At 51.0% G+C, this 16,913-nt stretch overlaps 1 protein-coding gene across 1 annotated transcript; it reads right to left on the bottom strand.

Annotated features, from left to right (window-relative positions):
• Positions 1-3,089: 3,089 nt before the first annotated feature.
• On the bottom strand, positions 3,090-16,028 carry HDAC3 (histone deacetylase 3). Its single transcript, XM_061456479.1, has 15 exons — positions 15,884-16,028; positions 15,533-15,615; positions 11,781-11,923; positions 10,027-10,108; positions 9,068-9,124; positions 8,921-8,976; positions 6,950-7,083; positions 6,596-6,676; positions 6,437-6,510; positions 6,161-6,225; positions 5,344-5,433; positions 5,173-5,231; positions 4,735-4,814; positions 4,206-4,363; positions 3,090-3,936 (listed from the first exon to the last, which is right to left on the bottom strand). The coding sequence occupies exons 1-15, from the start codon at positions 15,936-15,938 to the stop codon at positions 3,867-3,869; spliced, it is 1,287 nt and encodes a 428-aa protein (XP_061312463.1). The 5' UTR covers positions 15,939-16,028; the 3' UTR covers positions 3,090-3,866.
• Between the last annotated feature and the right edge of the window lie 885 nt (positions 16,029-16,913).

Below are 16,913 nucleotides of genomic sequence, written 5' to 3'. Positions count from 1 at the left end.
AGCTCCAACAGGGAAAATCCTGACTTGACACAAGGAGAATGAAAATATTCACAAGGGTGGTTAAGCACCAGGAAGGGAGCTCGGCTGCGTTCTCCAATCTCTGTCCTTGAAGAGATTCAAACTTGACTGCAAATGGCCCTGGGCAATCTCTAACTTTCAGGTTGGCCTTTACTCAGAGAGGACAGATGAACGAGAGACCTCCAGAGGACCCTTTGAATTGGGATCATTCCACAATGCTGGAGGGATGTCTAGTGAGCTCCCGTCATCAGCAGACACTTGAGCCAGGATTTACCAGCTCCTGGGTTTGGGGACAGACTTCTCCATCTTCCCTAAGAATATTCCTAAGCAACAGAGGAAGAGAGATGTTTCCATCCCTATTCACTGTCACTTCCTCAGCCAATGCTGGTGTGACAGGCGTGGATGCGTGAGGAAGAGAGAACCTATGGCTGCAGGATGTTGAAGGCCTCTACTTCACCAGAGAGAGGTGATGGAGCTGGGGATGGGACTGGGAAAGGACACGGGAAGGAGGTATTGGCTCAAGGAGACACTTGTGCCAGGGATCCCTTAGCAAGACACCTGTGAGCAAGAGGAAGTGATGGCTCCCAGCATCCTGGACATCTAGGGACATGTGAAGAGCACACAGGGGTGCTTTAAATGCATTTGTGAGCACCTGAAAGGCCCAGCGAATCAGGAGCAGACATTTTGGGAGCTCTGCCACAGTGCCGGGCAGCATTTGAAGAGACCCCCAAAGTTCCTTTTGGAGAGAAGCTTTGGTTTGGGCCACACAAGGCTTTCAGGTCCCTGACTCCTGGCTGGGTGCATACAGCACCACTGTCTGCTAATGGTATGTTACATTGCTATGTGTAGGAGCTAAATACTTTCTGGAACTGGCCTTCTGGAGCTAAGGACTTCCAGCGAAGCTCTGGATGTTATTATGTGGATAAGGAATCGGGTGCATGGGTGCATCCTGAGAGTTAGTGACTCAACGGCCAAATTGAACACGTGGTGTCCCCCTGCAGGGTCCGTACTGACACCTGCACTACTTAATATCAGTGGTTTGAGACAGCAGGATTGAGTGCACCCACAGCCTGGATTCACCTGCAGCTGAGCTGAGTGGAGAAGGTGATGCACTTGAAGGGGTGTCAGAGGGACCTGCACAGGCTGGAGCCATAGAAACCATATCATGCTCAGCAAGGCCAGGGCAATCCCCAGTGTCAGTACTGGCTGGGGGATGGATTGAGAGCAACCCTGTAGAGGACCTGAGCATGCTGATGGGTGGCAAATGGAACAGGACTGGCAGTGCTCTACAAGAAACATGGAGAGCGGCTTTGGACAAGCGCCTGTAGGGACAGAACAAGGGGAATGGCTTTAACCTGCCAGAGGGGAGACTGAGATGAGCTCTTAGGCAGAAGCTCTTCCCTGTGAGGGTGCTGAGGCGCTGGCACAGGGTGCCCAGAGAAGCTGTGGCTGCCCCATCCCTGGCAGTGTTCAAGGCCGGCTTGGAGACAGGGGCTTGGAGCAAGCTGCTCTAGTGGAAGGTGTCCCTGCCCGTGGCAGGGGTTGGAGCTGGGTGAGCTTTAAGGTCCCTTCCAACCCAAACCAGTCTGGGATTCTGTGATTTATTTGTCCTACCTGCACTTTGACTCCCTCATTCCTTCCCAGGCAGAAGGAATGCTTCTAGTGGGCTCCTGGTTCACCCTTCTGGCTGCAGTGGGACTGGGGAGAGCAGAAGCTTTGCCTGGCCTGCAGATAACCCTGAGCTCAGTTTATTAACCAAGGGGCACCGATTTTAACCTGAAATGGGGTAGGCCCGAATTGATCCCCTGCCTCTGATGCACCCTGCAGCAGCTGCATCACACTGGAGTCTCCCTGAGCTCTCCCAGAGCACAGCCAGGACTCTGGCCTCCCCCCATATCCCTCCTCCAGGTCTGAAGTCCCCCAGTCAGGCTCCCACCAGGGCTGGAAGCACAGGCAGCAGCAGGACACAGAGCCTCCATACACAGCAAGAGGTCCATCTGCCACCTGGTGTCCAAAGGCAGCTCTGCATCGTGACCCGGATTGCAGGGAGACCTGCCTGGAAGGGAAAGAGCAGCTCCAACGGGACAAAAGCAGAACCCCCCCCAGTGCCACCGTACCTGTCCTACAGACCTGCAGGTCACAGCACAGCAACACGAAGCTTCAAACAGCCCCTGTGTGTTTTCCTTCATGCAGAGTAATTCTGTCCCAGGAGGAAACTCGTTGCCAAGTCCTGTCTCATAGAGCCTTAGCACAGTTTGGGTTGGAAGGGATCTTAGAGCTTAAAGGCTCATCTAGCCCTATGCCCACCCTGCAGTAACCAAATGACAAAGGCAGGAATGGTACAAGCACAGGGCAAGCATGCAGCCATGCTTCCCCAGAGCACTCACCCAGCCACCACCAACCTGAATCCAGAAGTGTCTCTGTATCAACAGCCTTGATTTCCCTGTCCCCAAGTCCTTTCTGAAGCCACATTCACATTATCTGGTGACAAAAGCTTGCACAGCTCACCTTCATGTGTGCAAAGCAATCTCCTTTTTAAGCTGGCCCCTTTCTAGTTTCATTTGATGCTCCCCTAACATTTGGAGATACCCCCTCCAACACTCACGGGTTTATAGCCCTCATGTTCAGACACTACCCTGCTGAGGACGAGTCTCATGTTCTCAGTCTTGAGGACAGGAGCCAAGGGTGTGAGCATTAAACAGACAAACAACAGATCAGGTAAGAAAAATACTGCCTCTTTTTAATGTTTAAAGACGTCAGTAAACAACCAGAACAGTACAGAGGCTAAAGCCCTCCCGCCTCCCCAAACACACTCCAAACCAGGTACCAGGTGATTTGGGAGGAGGAGCAGCAAAGTCTGGGATCTGAGGGATGGCCAAGGGAAATCTCTGCTGTGTGAGGGCAAGTAGGCAGACCCTGGAGGAAGCAGCTTCCCTCACCCATAAGCAGAGTAACATCTTACAGTGAAGAGGGAATGGTTTCCACTCTGAGCAAGCAGCCCAAATCGCTTGCTAACGTGCAGAAGGGCCATGTGTGACCTCGGACAACGGTATTAGAGGTGCAAGGTACTGACAAGTACAACAGCCAAACCTCTGCCCCAGTGATTTTAGCCTCTTGAATACAGAACAGGGAAGTTAGGTCCAACTCAAAGTATTGCAGTACTCATTTGGAACACAAAAACTGAGTGGGGGAAGGAGACAGGAGGAACGAGACTATGCCCTGCATCCATTCCTCCATCCTGCTCCATCAAGCTGCTCCCTGTCCCAGGGACTCTCCCAACCCCTAATCCCACAACTGGCCTTGTCTTCTTGAACAGTTTTCCTTGAGCTGTGGAGCATCAGATGGTTAGGAGGGACATCAGGAAGCAGCTTTCAGTGCAGGCTTGAGGACAGGCAACTGGGTACCTAAATAGAGGGCTGGGGAGGGCAGGATGTATCAGGTGCTGCTGCAGAAGAGAGGCAGAGATCGTAGGCACAACCACTCCAGCTCCATGCTGCTGGCAGGAGCCTGCATGGGAGTTATATGAGGTGAAGGAACCACCATGGGTCAGGCTCTGAAGGCAGCTGCACAGCTGCAGCCAGAACACAGTACAGATAGAGTGCTACTCGAGTTCCCATATCCCAGAGCAGTGACAACTGGAACCGTAACACAGTAGAAAGGAAGGAACACGTTTTCCTGCTCTCTGCCTCTCCAGGTAGCAGAAGCCTGCAGTGCTGTTGTTTCTGCACTGCCACCCCATACAATCAAATTCAAAGGGAAGGCTAACTGGGTCCTGCTCCAGTTACCTGCTCCAAGCACCCATGTCCAATGTGGGACCCCCCACAGTCCATTGCCCCACAGCAGAGCTCTCAGATCTCAACGTCACTCTCTTTGTCGTTATCGTGGTCACCATCATAGAACTCATTGGCAGCTTCAGGCCTGGGGGAGAGACAATCACCATCAGCAAGGAGAGCCCTGGCACCCTGGAGGCCACAAGAGAATGCCTTCCACTACTGAAGATCAGGAGATGCCCTGCACCCAGATACCCCATAACATGCTGTGTGAGGAGATTACACATTTCTGGATAGAGGCTCTCTGGATAAAACCAGAGATTTGGAAATGATTTAGTATCTGTTCTAGGAAACAGATGGTCTCCAGTGTATCAGGACAGGAAGGGAAGTCCCGTTTTCCAGAACAGGATCTGGTACCTGCTGTAGTTTTCCTCAGAGCCTCTTTCCTCTGGATCAGGCTCATCTGTCCGATCGTAGCTGAGCAAGTCAGAAGGGACATCATGGATCTGTACGCTGGGAGCATGGTTCAGCATCTTCAGGTTCTCAAATATTGTCTGCCTGATCTGATCCAAGTACTATATAGGAAAAAGGGATGACCACAGTGAGATCTGGCAGTGTGCATCAACCACTGCTACCTGCCTGCATCACCTGTGTGGTGGCCATGAGAAGCAAAAGCATGCAAGAAACTGTTTATCAGGGCAGATGGAGGAAGGAGTTAATTCAGTCACTGAAACTCACACACATAGAACAGGCAACCCAGCAAGGCTTTCAAATGCTGGGAGACTGCCTGACATCCCAAAAGAAAGGTTCTACTTGTTCTTGGTCAGTCTGCAACTCCACAAGAATTCCTTGCCTGGAAACCTCTACCTGGTTTTACAGGGCACAGCATCAACCCCAGGGTTTTGCTACTACCCTCTACTCCTGCAATAAGGCTGCAAGGACTTACCTGCCTGGAGTTCTGATTTTCAATCCTTGTACTGACATCAGGATGAAGGGTGAAGTCTGGAGCAAAGTATTCAAAGTACTCTGTGATGGAATGAGAGAGTTACAGCACAGAGCCCAGAGTGCTCTGCGGAGAGCAGAGCTCACTCCCACCATGCTAGGAGGGTCCAGACCCTAAAAATCAGAGCGATTTATAGCTCTGCATCCACAAGGAATTGTATCAAACAGCCAGTAAAAGAAACACTCAGGTCACTAAGAAGGAAACAATCTGGATTAAATGATACATGACAGTAATGGTGTGTCTGCCCAGCGAAGCGGGTGGTAGAAGACAACCAAGGCCTCTTTCATCCTTCTGTCTCTGGTCAATGCAGACCAGAAGTGTTAATTAAGCTGATGTAACAAATAGCTTAGCTCATGAGGAAAACACAAAACTCCAACTTACCACTGTAAGGGAGCTCTTCACTAATGGCTTCATCGACAAGCAATGATGTTTCGTAAGTCCTGGAAACAGGAAGATAAGCTCAGTCCAGAGAAAGCTACACGGTGCATGAAGGGACACAGCCCACAGCAACTGCTTATCCAGCGACCCTCAACAAGCAGAGGAGAGACTCACCAACAACGTGCCACATTGCGGACTGTGTAACCACCTCCTCCCAGCACCAGCAAGGGGATGTTGAAGCTCTTCACATACTCCACACACTCCCTACAAACCCCAAAAGAAAAATGCCAGAGCTGTTGATGGCAGCACACATCCATATGTCAGAAATGTCACTACACACTAAAACACCACTACATAGAATCCTACAATGGTTTGGGTTGGAAGGGACCTTAAAGCTCATTCAGCTCCAAGCCCCAGCCACAGGCAGGGACACCTTCCACTAGAGCAGCTTGCTCCAAGCCCCTGTGTCCAACCTGGCCTTGAACACTGCCAGGGATGGGGCAGCCACAGCTTCTCTGGGCACCCTGTGCCAGCGCCTCAGCACCCTCACAGGGAAGAGCTTCTGCCTAAGAGCTCATCTCAGTCTCCTCAGCGCACAGGAGAGGAGAGAATCCCCTCCCTGACCTGCTGCTCACGCTCAGGGGGTACAGCCCAGTACATGGGGTGTTCTGGGCTGCAAGCACACACAGCTAGGTCCCACTATCACCATGGCTGGTATGATACACCCAAGTTCAGGGCTTCCACCTAGGCAGCCTGAACCATGTGCTTCCACCTAGGCAGCCTGAACCATGTGCTACTCTGTGAGCCAGCACCTTCTATGAAGCCTCATTCTGAGGCTCCCTCCTGTCACACCAGAGTTAAAAAAAGCCCAAAACCCTGCTGGAAGGCTGAAGTCAAAGCTCAATCCTTACAGCATAGGACTCAGGAGAGCCCCTTACACTAAAGGATGGTCTTTCAACCACCTGCTGTGCCCCAGCCCTGCTGTACTTACCCATGTCCTCTGATACTGAGGTTAAAACAACCCAAACGGTCACAACCCAGAGAATCAGCACCACACTGGGGAGCAGAAAAAGAACAACCATGTTCTTGCTACAGAGGCATTGCTTTCCAGACACAACAGCATTCCCACCCCTTGTCCATCCTTATTCACCAGAGGGTAGGGACAGCAGCTTTGCCAGGACACACCAACCCTAACTCCCCAGGAACAGGAGGTAACACATTGATAGCAGCCCACTCCAACCTCAAAGGGATGAATACACTTTCTTACCTGCAGCACTATGCAGGTGGGCTGATAGTAATCTACCACCTGGTTAATGACTGGCTGGAAGAGGTGTTTATAACCTGTGGAGAGAAAGGTAGATTTGGCTTGGCTCTGGAGAAGAACCAGCAAACACCTTGGCATGGGGAAAGGGCAGGAAACACCTACTTTGGTCATCAATGCCATCCCGCAGAGGCACATTGAGACAATAGTAACGCCCGCTCTCTGCGCCAACTTCATACATGTCACCTGGCCAGGGAAAAACAGGAGTCACAACAGCTCTGAAGCTTCAGAGGTGTGGGAAGGCTAGATCTGGTCTGGGCTGAGATCTCTTAACCTAGCTAGGATCTCTTTTTAACAAAAGACTACACTTCTGCTCCTCTGTGATTGCTTTTCCATGCCCTCTTCCATCATTTCTCCCTGCAGCTCTCATTTCATGGTTTTACACTTTTATACTCCAGCAGAGCTTCCAAAGGATTCTGAAGTGAGGCCAGGTTCACACTATAAGGGAAAAATACCTACCTGTACCAGGAAAGAAATAGTTCCCATATTTATGAAATGACACTGTCATGACACGGTCTGTCAAGTAGAAAGCCTCCTGCACCCCATCTCCATGATGGATATCGATATCAATGTACAGCACACGTGGGTGATACCTGTTGAACACAGGAGGAAATGGCATTACTGCCTGCTCCACAGCCAACCTCACTGCTCCCCCCATGCCTCAGCATCACCTGATACTCTGACCACCACCAGCAACATCCACCCATAAGCCACTTGCCAAAACTCAGTATGAGACATTTAGAGTCAAACATATCCCACCGCTAAAACATTTACTTATGTGCTTGGAAATAGGTATTAAAGGTTTTCAGATGAGGCCAGAAATGTCTTGGGAAACACAGAGAACCTATTTTATAGAATCATAGAATCACAGAATGGTTTGGTTTGGAAGGGACCTTAAAAAGATCACTTGGTTCCAACCCCTGTGCCATGGGTTGCAGGCTTTGGTTCCCTCTACAAGCAAGATGCCATTACTAAATTATTAAGAGCTCCAACACTTTTTAATCATATCAGGAAAGGCAGGCTAGCCAAGGAGGAGGCTGAATACTTACTTCCTCCATGTCCCAGAGAACTGGCAGCAATATGCCCCAGCTGGTGAGCACCAAGAACACCAGACTATACTAAATTTACTGGAGAAGAAGCCTGCTGGGTTACAGAGACAGGATGGAGAAGGGGAGATCATCACAAGTAAATGCATTAGGGTAATGGTCAAACACACCTCTGTTCCAGAGACAGGCTCAGATAGCTGGGCTGGTTCAGCCTGACGAGAAAGCTCCTTAAGGGGAGACCTTAGAGCAGCGCCAGTGCCTAAGGGGGCTACAGGAAACCTGGAGAGGGGCTTTGGACAAGGGCCTGTAGGGACAGGCCAAGGGAAATGGCTTTAACCTGCCAGAGGGGAGACTGAGATGAGCTCTTAGGCAGAAGCTCTTCCCTGTGAGGGTGCTGAGGCAGTGCCCAGAGAAGCTGTGGCTGCCCCATCCCTGGCAGTGTTCAAGGGCAGGGTGGACAGAGGGGCTTGGAGCAAGCTGCTCTAGTGGAAGGTGTTGGAACTGGATGACCTTTAAGGTCTCCTCTAACTCAAACCAGTCTGGGATTCTGTGGTAATCTCCTGTAAGGGGTAACTGGGCTGTACTTGAAGCCTCCAGTGTATGGGACTCACATGAAACTAGAAAGTGGGTGCACACAGATTCACAGTGAAGACCTGAGGTTAGAAGCACAGAGCAGGAAGACTGGAAGAGAGGAAAGAGGTACAGGACACCCCAGTACATCCCATGCATCCGACTTCAAGAGCGAGCAGACTTGTCACCAGTCATGTAATTGCTGTCTGGTCAACCCAAATCTTTTTTAATTCTGTAATATCTTGTCTCAGATTCAGGGGCAAGGAGGGCATTGGAAAGTACAAACAAGAAAAAAAAAGTAATTTAGAAACCAGATTATTCAAAAAGATGGAGGTGTTTCTGTAACTCTTCCACTCTGAATTTATTTTTCAATTTCTAAAAAGAAATCTCTTTTCTACTCAGAGCGTCCTTTGGTCATCCATGTGTTGCTCAAATCATGTTCGGAAGCCACTCAAGCAAAACAAGGTAGATTGGAGTCATTTACCTGCCTCCTGTGAGCCATAATATGCATTTACCTGCAAGAGGCTCACTGTGGCCAAAATGCTGAGAGTCAGGAGACCCTGAAATGAGCATTTCACAGATGGATGAGAAATGGAACTGAAGACCTCTTTTGTATCTCTTAACCTGCATGCAGTGAAACTGGAGTCAGGTATTGCAATTCTCAAGCCCCACTTCCTACATCCTAAGAGGCCAGGACAACAACTGAGTTGTTTGCTGGCCTTCCTGGAAACTAGAAAGGCAAATGAAAAGGGGAGCAAAGAAAAGGGAAACTACAGCCAACCAGGACAGGACTGCACTTGCCCCAGGTCCTTACTTGAGCAGCTCCAGGATGCCAATAACTATGTCGTTAACATAACAAAACCCGGAAGCCTGTAAGACAGAAAACAGAACAGCATTAGAACAGGATCAACACGGAGCTAGGGCCTCAACAAGTCAGGAATACACACAATTGCCTCATTACCTCAAACTTCTTCGCATGATGCAGGCCCCCTGCCCAGTTTATTGCAATGTCACAGATCTAGGAAAGGAAAGGTAAGTTTCAGGTGACAATGTGGTAACAACAACCTTGCACCCACTTCAATCTGCCCAGCCCTGTGGCACACAAACACCATTCTGGCATTTCCTTTGCCTATGGAAGATAGCTTGAGCTGGAAGGGACATTAAAGCTCACCCAATTCCAGAGCCCTGCCCCGGGCAGGGACACCTTCCACTAGAGCAGCTTGCTCCAAGCCCCTGTGTCCAACCTGGCTTTGAACACTGCCAGGGATGGGGCAGCCACAGCTTCCCTGGGCACCCTGTGCCAGTACCTCACCATCCCCAGGGTAACTGGTTTTGGCTATACCACATCTGTACTGGATTAGCCCTGTGCTCTACATTCCCTGCTAGAGCACAGATGATCCTCTCCCAGCACCACTGCTCCCTCCCTAGCCAGCACCAGGCCCATACAGTTTGTTCCTGCACTTGCTCTTCCCTCTCATCAGACCTTTCTCAGTCTCCGACTCACACATATGTAGATTACTTTTTCATACACTCCTGAGTGACCCTCTTCTTCAGACCTTCTGTGTGGGCTCATTCAGTGCATGCCCATAGCACAGACCTAGCAGCACCCTTGGTCTCTCAGCAGCCAGTTTCAATGAGGATTCCAGATTCATTCCACAGTGCTAAGAGAACTTTATGGTTTTAGTATGTGCAGCATCAGTATCCTCTGACTTCATTCAGATTAAACATCTGCTGAATGGTTGCCTCTGACAGTATAGGAACATTCTTAAGCTCAATAGTCCTGCAGCACTAGGTATTCACACTGCAGCACAGCACTGCTGGCTATGCTGCTTTACCTAACAAAGCCAGAAGGTTCTCCTTAAATTAAACAGTTGGCTTTTATGATGGTGTTTCAAAAGATAAGGCCAGCAGCTCGGTTACCTTGTTGTTCAGCTGTGTTGCTCCCTGCAGGGAGGCCCCAGTGTAGCGAGAGCAAAATTCAAAGAGGCCTGGAAACACTGGGCTGGAAAAGAAACCATGATTCAAACACAGGACATCACTTTGTTCTCCAGAACAAAGCCAGGAATAAAACTGTCCAGGGACATCACCTGAGCACGATCACGATTCACTCTCTGTGGAACAATTAATTTGGAATCACTCTGACCCTGCTTATAACACACTGAAAGCCAGCACGGAGCAATCCAGCCGCAAACACAAAGGGAAACTCTGAGTTTGACAGTAACAAAGCTTGCAAGCCAGCCCTGACAAGGCTTCCCTGCTCACAACCATGCTGGAGCCTGTCCTGCAGCCCTGCTGACATGGGCCCAGATCTGGGACACGATGAGAGATGCTGAGGAGAGGGTAGGGCTGGTCTGCTCCTACACTATCTCCCCCATGGCTGTATCTAGAAGATCCTGCCCCCACTCTGCTTCCAGGCACACAGCCCTGCATGCCATATACTGCAACTGGGGATGAACCTAGAATAGTTTGGGTTGGAAGGGACCTTAAAGCTCATTCAGTTCCAAACCCCCTGCCACGGGCAGGGACATCTCCCACCAGAGCAGCTTGCTCCAAGCCCCTGTGTCCAACCTGGCCTTGAACACTGCCAGGGATGGGGCAGCCACAGCTCCTCTGGGCACCCTGTGCCAGCGCCTCAGCACCCTCACAGGGAAGAGCTTCTGCCTGAGAGCTGATCTTAATCTCTGCTGGCAGGTTAAAGACATTCCCCCCTGTCCCACCCCTACAGGCCCTTGTTCAAAGCCCCTCTCCATGGACACGGTTGGCTTTCTGGGCTGCAAGTGCCTACTGCTGGGTCATGTTGAACACAGCTTTTATGACAGCACTAAGGCCTGATCTATCCCACCATGCAGAGCCAGCCCAGGCACTGGGAGAGTACAGAAGCACAGGACATGCAGCCCCTGTGTCACCAGCTGGCTGACAGTGTCCCACATTTCATTCACGGTCAAGCGATGGCTCAAAGACCACAGGGTCTTATTTCCCCTTTCATTTCTGTTAAGATGGTCTTTGATCATCAGAGCAGCAAGGTCACAGAACAGTCTTTTTATTCTCAGCCTAAATATTAAACCCCACACTCCTCCCATGATACTTACAAGCTTTCCCCTCCACAGAATACATAAGAACAATCTTACAGACAGCCCTTATAATCCTCAACCAGGCAAGGCATATTGCCATTTCCTCAGTCACCCACAGAGCTCTTCCACACATTTCTTTCAAGTTTCATCTCTCACAAGCATTAAAGGCTGGTACAGAATGTTCTCAACAAGATCTCACACAATTTTGTACAGAAGCATGAGTACCTCCTAGTTCTACCCAAAACTCAGGCTCTCAAAGCTGCCTTGAACTTAACATGCATATATTAAGGTGGCTAAAAGGGCAGGAAATTATTAAAAGAGATAGCATGTTCAAGAACTGATGCTCTGCAAGAGCAAGCAGAAATATCATCTCTAATGCAACAAGCTTACAACCTAAATGTAGATCTAAAAAGGAAGACTGCAAGAGCTAAGGAGAAGTGAAAGGAATTGAGGAGGTTCTAGTAATCCGAGACACACAAGAGGGACACAAACCTCATCCTGGTCATAACCAAGAAAGAAATAGGACATCCTAAATGGGTTCTCTGGACATAGCCATGTACAAGCACCCCATTTGTGACTGTGGAGAAGACACAGAGCACTCACCAGTCGTCTCCCACGTTGAAGGCGTTGAGGCTCTTGGTGAACCCCTGCATGTTGTTGGGACTCACTCTCTGCAGGAAGTCTATGTAGTCCTCGGAGTGGAATCGGCACATGTCATGCTGGGATGCCTGGTATGGTTTGAAAACCTGCAAGAGAGAAAGGCAAGACTTATTTCCCATCCAAACTTGGGTTTGCTTTGGCTGTGAGAAGTCTCACGCTAATAGACAAACAACCTGCATGTGATATATCAAAACCCATCCCAGTACACTGGCTTCCTGACATCTCTGTTCATTTAAGTTCAATGAGTTCCACAAAGCCTGTTTTCCTACCAAGCTTTCTCTTTGATGGGGGCACTATTTACCAGCTTTCACACAATTTTAAGTCCTTGACATAAGGGCAGTTTCGGTCCCTCCATTGGAATTGCCTGCAGTGGACTGAGAGGTTCCAAAGTCACTTGCAGAAAGCTCACAGACAGATGGAAGAGTTGCACAAGCTTTGTTTTCTTAGGAAAGCTGGCAAAAAATGCTCAGGGAAGTGGATGGATCCAAATTCAAGCCCTTGTGACAATATGGACTTGCCAGTTTGGCACTTAAAGCACATACCTCAATATACAGGGAGTTAAAAATTAACACCACATACCTGGCAAGAAGCAATTTGAGTTGCACTAAAATCAACAAGAGAGCTTTTATGTGCTCCCCAATTTATCTTTAATTAAAGAAGGCCCTTTACAGAAAAAGTGGAACATGAGGAAAATGTAAGTGCACGAGCTTGTGTCCAAAGGGAAAATTTGTGAGGGCAGCTGCACCAAGGTACCTGTTTCCTGGGCTAAGGAGGAGAATGTTAGTTTTCAGAGACAGAACAAACTGATCATCTCCTTTCCTGATCCCATCGGCGTGCGGTAATGGAATTTTCCACATGGATGTGTAGGGTTTGGTGTTTCTCAGAGGCTGCTGCCTCTGACAACTCAAAGAAGGAAGATGAAGCAATTCACAGCATGAGCCTGTAGTGCAGCTGCTGAAGGAGCCGCTGCAGCCTTCCTGACCCCATAAGGGCTCCAGAAAGCCTGATGGTTGATTAAATCAAACAAGACCAAACCCAAAGCTAAAGTCATAATGGAAAAGAAATAGTTCTGAAAGATATCTAGAGGCTCTCTTGGAGAACAAAAAGTAGGGATGTGTGAATCAAAGCAGAAAGGGAAATGGGGGGAAGACCAAAAGCTTCAAGACAGGCTCAGCTGCTGGCAAACAACCTGCCTCCTTCCACCCTTCATCCTGCTCCCAGCAATCACAAAATGGTTTGGATTGGAAAGAGCCTTAAAGCTCATCCAGTTCCAACCCCTGCTACGGGCAGGGACACCTTCCACTTGAGCAGCTTGCTCCAAGCCCCTGTGTCCCGCCTGGCCTTGAACACTGCCAGGGATGGGGCAGCCACAGCTTCTCTGGGCACCCTGTGCCAGCGCCTCAGCACCCTCACATGGAAGAGCTTCTTCCTTATATCTAACCTGAACTTCCCCTGTTTAAGTTTACCTGCAAGTTCACTGCATTCCTGCACCACCACAGCCACAGGGAAGCTGGGAAAGGTGGAAGGAGGCAAACCCAGCTTGACAGGATGGCAGCCTTTTATTTGGAGGAGGCAGAGAAGTCACAATGATGTAACCACAACACAACCTTAACAGGACTTTTTATAGTCACAGCTGACCACAATCCCTGCTTTTATTTGCTCATTACTTTCCCAGTAACTGTTCAGGAGGTAGTTTCCTCTGTGGTTTTCAGCTTTAAGATGGCATAAGAAGGATGTGGAGCTGTTGGAGGGGACTGGAAGTGACACATTTCTGTCTGGCAGCTCTGCACAATCACATTTTCACAGCAGCTCACAACTTAGTACTAAGGCATGCTGCTGCAGGTGTGAAAACACAGCACCGAGACATCCTGATTGCATTTTCTTCTCTACAGCCTCAGAACAAGCCCAACTATTACCAGTTCCTTGCAATCTACAATTGCAAACAACTCAGGATTGAGTTCTACAATCATTTTGAGAGCACAAACTGCAGTCTAACCTCCAAGGTCAGCCAGTTATCATAGAACCATAAAATGATTTGGGTTAGAAGGACCCTTAAAGCTCATCCAGTTCCAATCCCCTGCCATGGGCAGGGACATCTTCCACTACAGCAGGTTGCTCCAAGCCCTGTCCAGCCTGGCCTTGAACACTGCCAGGGATGGGGCATCCCTGTTCAGACTCACGAGTAACAAGGGAAGCTGCTAGTTTGCAGAGGACCACAAGAAGTAGAACCTGATTGCAGAAGGGTGAGGAACACGCGGGAAAGAGGAAGGACATAGGAAAGTCTTAACAAGCCTCACAGATCAGAGTAATGGTGCATTTGTGCCCTTCTTTCATCTCCCCTCCCCATTTGCCAGCTATGCACAATGATGACTGTGACGGAAGTGCTTACCTTCTTTAGCAGGGTACTTCCCATGAAAAGACACTGTAAATGCATGACTGTGTGTGCCCATGTATGTACATATATAAATACATATATGTACATAAACCCAAAAGTGCCTGTTTACAACAGGAGGAACATTCTGGACACAGGCTCTCCCCCAGGGCTCAAACACATCACAGACAATAGGCAGCAGCTACACCCAGCCTCTGGATCAGCTAGCACTGCCTAGAAACCGGCCAGCCAAGAATTAAATCACTCAATGGTTCAAAACAGCTCACTGAAAGTGAGAACAAACCCACAAGAGACTGAAGAAGCTGCCCCAAGACAATCAGCAGCTGCAGGTGGCATGTTCTGCACATCAAAATGCACAAAAGCCACCTCAATAGGGCCAGACCTGTAGAAGACTTTCATCATTCCTGCCCTGATGTATTGTGAGGCATTAAGTTACATGCCCTGTGCTCCTGAGAGCTTTTCATTTGCTCTGTTCTGCAAGAAGGGGCAGAAAAGGGAACAAGGATTCTAGGGAAAGGTGCATGGTTCAACCCTGCCTGTGCCAAGTGAAATCAAACAGATGTCAGAAAGGGCTTCCACACATTCATGGTTATACACCATTATCCCCAAAGTAGATCATTTCTTAGAAGATGACAAGTTTGCTTTTTGACTATCACTCTACGCTGACTACGTTCTGTCAGGCCAACACTAACAACCCACTGGCCTCGGCTGTTGGAGCTGGCTGGGCAACAAAGCATTGAAGAGCAGGTTGGGCACTCAGCGATCAGATGCGAGATGGGATTAGTGAACCCCATTACAGCATCAAGGTGAATAAGGAACCCTCGAGGGCTTGGTTTTTTTTCAGCTTTAACTGTTCTATGATCACACAGTCCACAGCGCTCACTGGGTCAACCCAAGAAGGTGCTACAGATACAGGAATATCACAGAGCAGCCCTGCTGCAGCTTCAGACACTCTTGAACAAGACATTGACCACTAACGATGGGACCTTTCAGATCAGTGCTGGATGGCACAGTGGGGGCTCAGGGACTGCTCAAAGCCTTGTCCGTAACAACTCCATTACCTGCTGCGCCAGAGTGGAGCTGCAGGACAAGCAGCACCACAGGAAAGCTGTGAAGAACCTACAAACATGGGCCAAGCCCTACCACGGAGGCCACAGCTCAAGCAGGCGGGTGAGAGCACAGCGCTCCATCACCCTCCACGCGTGCTGGAGCACGGACACCACCTGTGGCGCCTGCCTGCCCAGAGCCGCCCGCCGCACCCCCCGTCGCCGCGCCCAGCCCCAGGAGCGGCCCCGCTGCTTACGATCATCTTCTTGTAGAGCCCGTAGTGCAGGACCAGGCTGTGGGTGAGCGCCAGGCGGTGCGGCTTCATGGGGTGCCCGGCTCCTGAATGGGAAACACACGGGGAGTCACCGCCGGGGGACGGCGGCCGCTCCGCACACACCGGGGCCGTGCCGGGTGAGGGGACCGGCCCCAGGCCGGGCTAGGCCACAGCCCCGCCCCGCGCCAAGACAGACCCAGACCCAGACCCAGCCCCAGCCCCAGCCCCAGCCCCAGCCCCAGCCCCAGCCCCCAGCCCCAGCCCCAGCCCCAGCCCCAGCGCGGCCCCTCCGTCGCCCGGCCCCGGCTGCCTCTGGCCCGGCCCGGCCCGCACCATAGTGGAAGTTGCCCACGTCCGGGTCGTAGAAATAGGCCACGGTCTTCGCCATGGCGGAGAAGCCGAGACCCGCCGCGGCGCGCTCCGGACGACGTCATCACGCCGCGCCGTCAGCCCCCACCTCCCTGAGCGCGCTTAATTGCGGGCCAGGGGCGGGGCTAGGAGCGGGGCTAGGGGCAGGGCTAGGGGCGGTCGCTGCTGCCCGCTGCGCGGTCCTAGTGCCGACCCCAGTCACCCTGCCCGCTGCGCGCTTACCCCCGGCTGACCACAGTTGGCCGCTGTAGCCCTACAGGTGCCACCAAGCACTTCCAGATGCTCACCGGTTACGTCGAGTTGCACCCCAGTCTCACCTCGCTGCCCCCAGCTGCCCCCAGTCACTCCCAGCTACCGCCCATTACCCCAGCAGTCTGCTGGATCCTCTCCCATAACCCTGTATCTGCTCCCCAGTCACCTCTAGCTGCCCCCAGGCACCCCTCGCTGATCCCAATTGCCCACTGGATTCTTTTCTGTAGCCCTATAGCCACCCCAGTCACTCCCAGCTGCCCCCAGTTACTCCAAGCTGATAGCAGTTGCCCCCTGGATTCTCTTCTGTAGCCCTACAGCTGCCCCCCCAATCACTCCCAGTTGCCCACCAGTTACCCCCACTTGTCTCCCAGTCACCCCCAGCTGCTTCAGCCCACCAGCCGAGGCACAGTGGATGGGGTGGTAGGGTTTTCATGGGGCACCAAAAACCCTGCTGGGTTTCATCTCCTTCTGGGGAGCAGCTCCGATGGGGACCACCACCACTGGCTGTCACCCGGCCAAGCAGCACTTCCAGCTGCAGGTCACCCCTTCAACAATAACCTTTTGGGGTTGGCAGGGAGTGGGGAGAGGGAGGCACTGCCAGGCAGGGTGTGGACAAAAGCTCCATGGAAAATTGGTGTGTACAAAACAGCAGCCACGTGGAATGGATGGAAAACCCTGAACCTCCCCTGGAGCCAGCAAGGGACAGGGCTGGGGCCATGCTGTGAGTGACGCTGGTGGCAAA

The sequence above is a fragment of the Pezoporus flaviventris genome, unplaced genomic scaffold (assembly GCF_033815535.1).
Source record: "Pezoporus flaviventris isolate CSIRO_AGI_PZ_B2104156 unplaced genomic scaffold, CSIRO_AGI_Pfla_v1 ptg000023l, whole genome shotgun sequence".
Lineage (NCBI taxonomy): Eukaryota > Metazoa > Chordata > Aves > Psittaciformes > Psittacidae > Pezoporus > Pezoporus flaviventris.
This window is presented reverse-complemented; position numbering and strand designations above follow the sequence as displayed.

What these genes read in the sequence shown, in the direction of transcription:
- HDAC3 (XM_061456479.1), bottom strand. Translation starts at nt 15,938, where the DNA reads ATGGCGAAGACCGTGGCCTATTTCTACGACCCGGACGTGGGCAACTTC. An exon ending in AAAATCAGAACTCCAGGCAG is followed by an intron (nt 4,364 to 4,734) that starts GTAAGTCCTTGC and finishes TTTCCTATATAG; the next exon opens with TACTTGGATCAGATCAGGCA. An exon ending in TCTGAGGAAAACTACAGCAG is followed by an intron (nt 3,937 to 4,205) that starts GTACCAGATCCT and finishes TCTCTCCCCCAG; the next exon opens with GCCTGAAGCTGCCAATGAGT.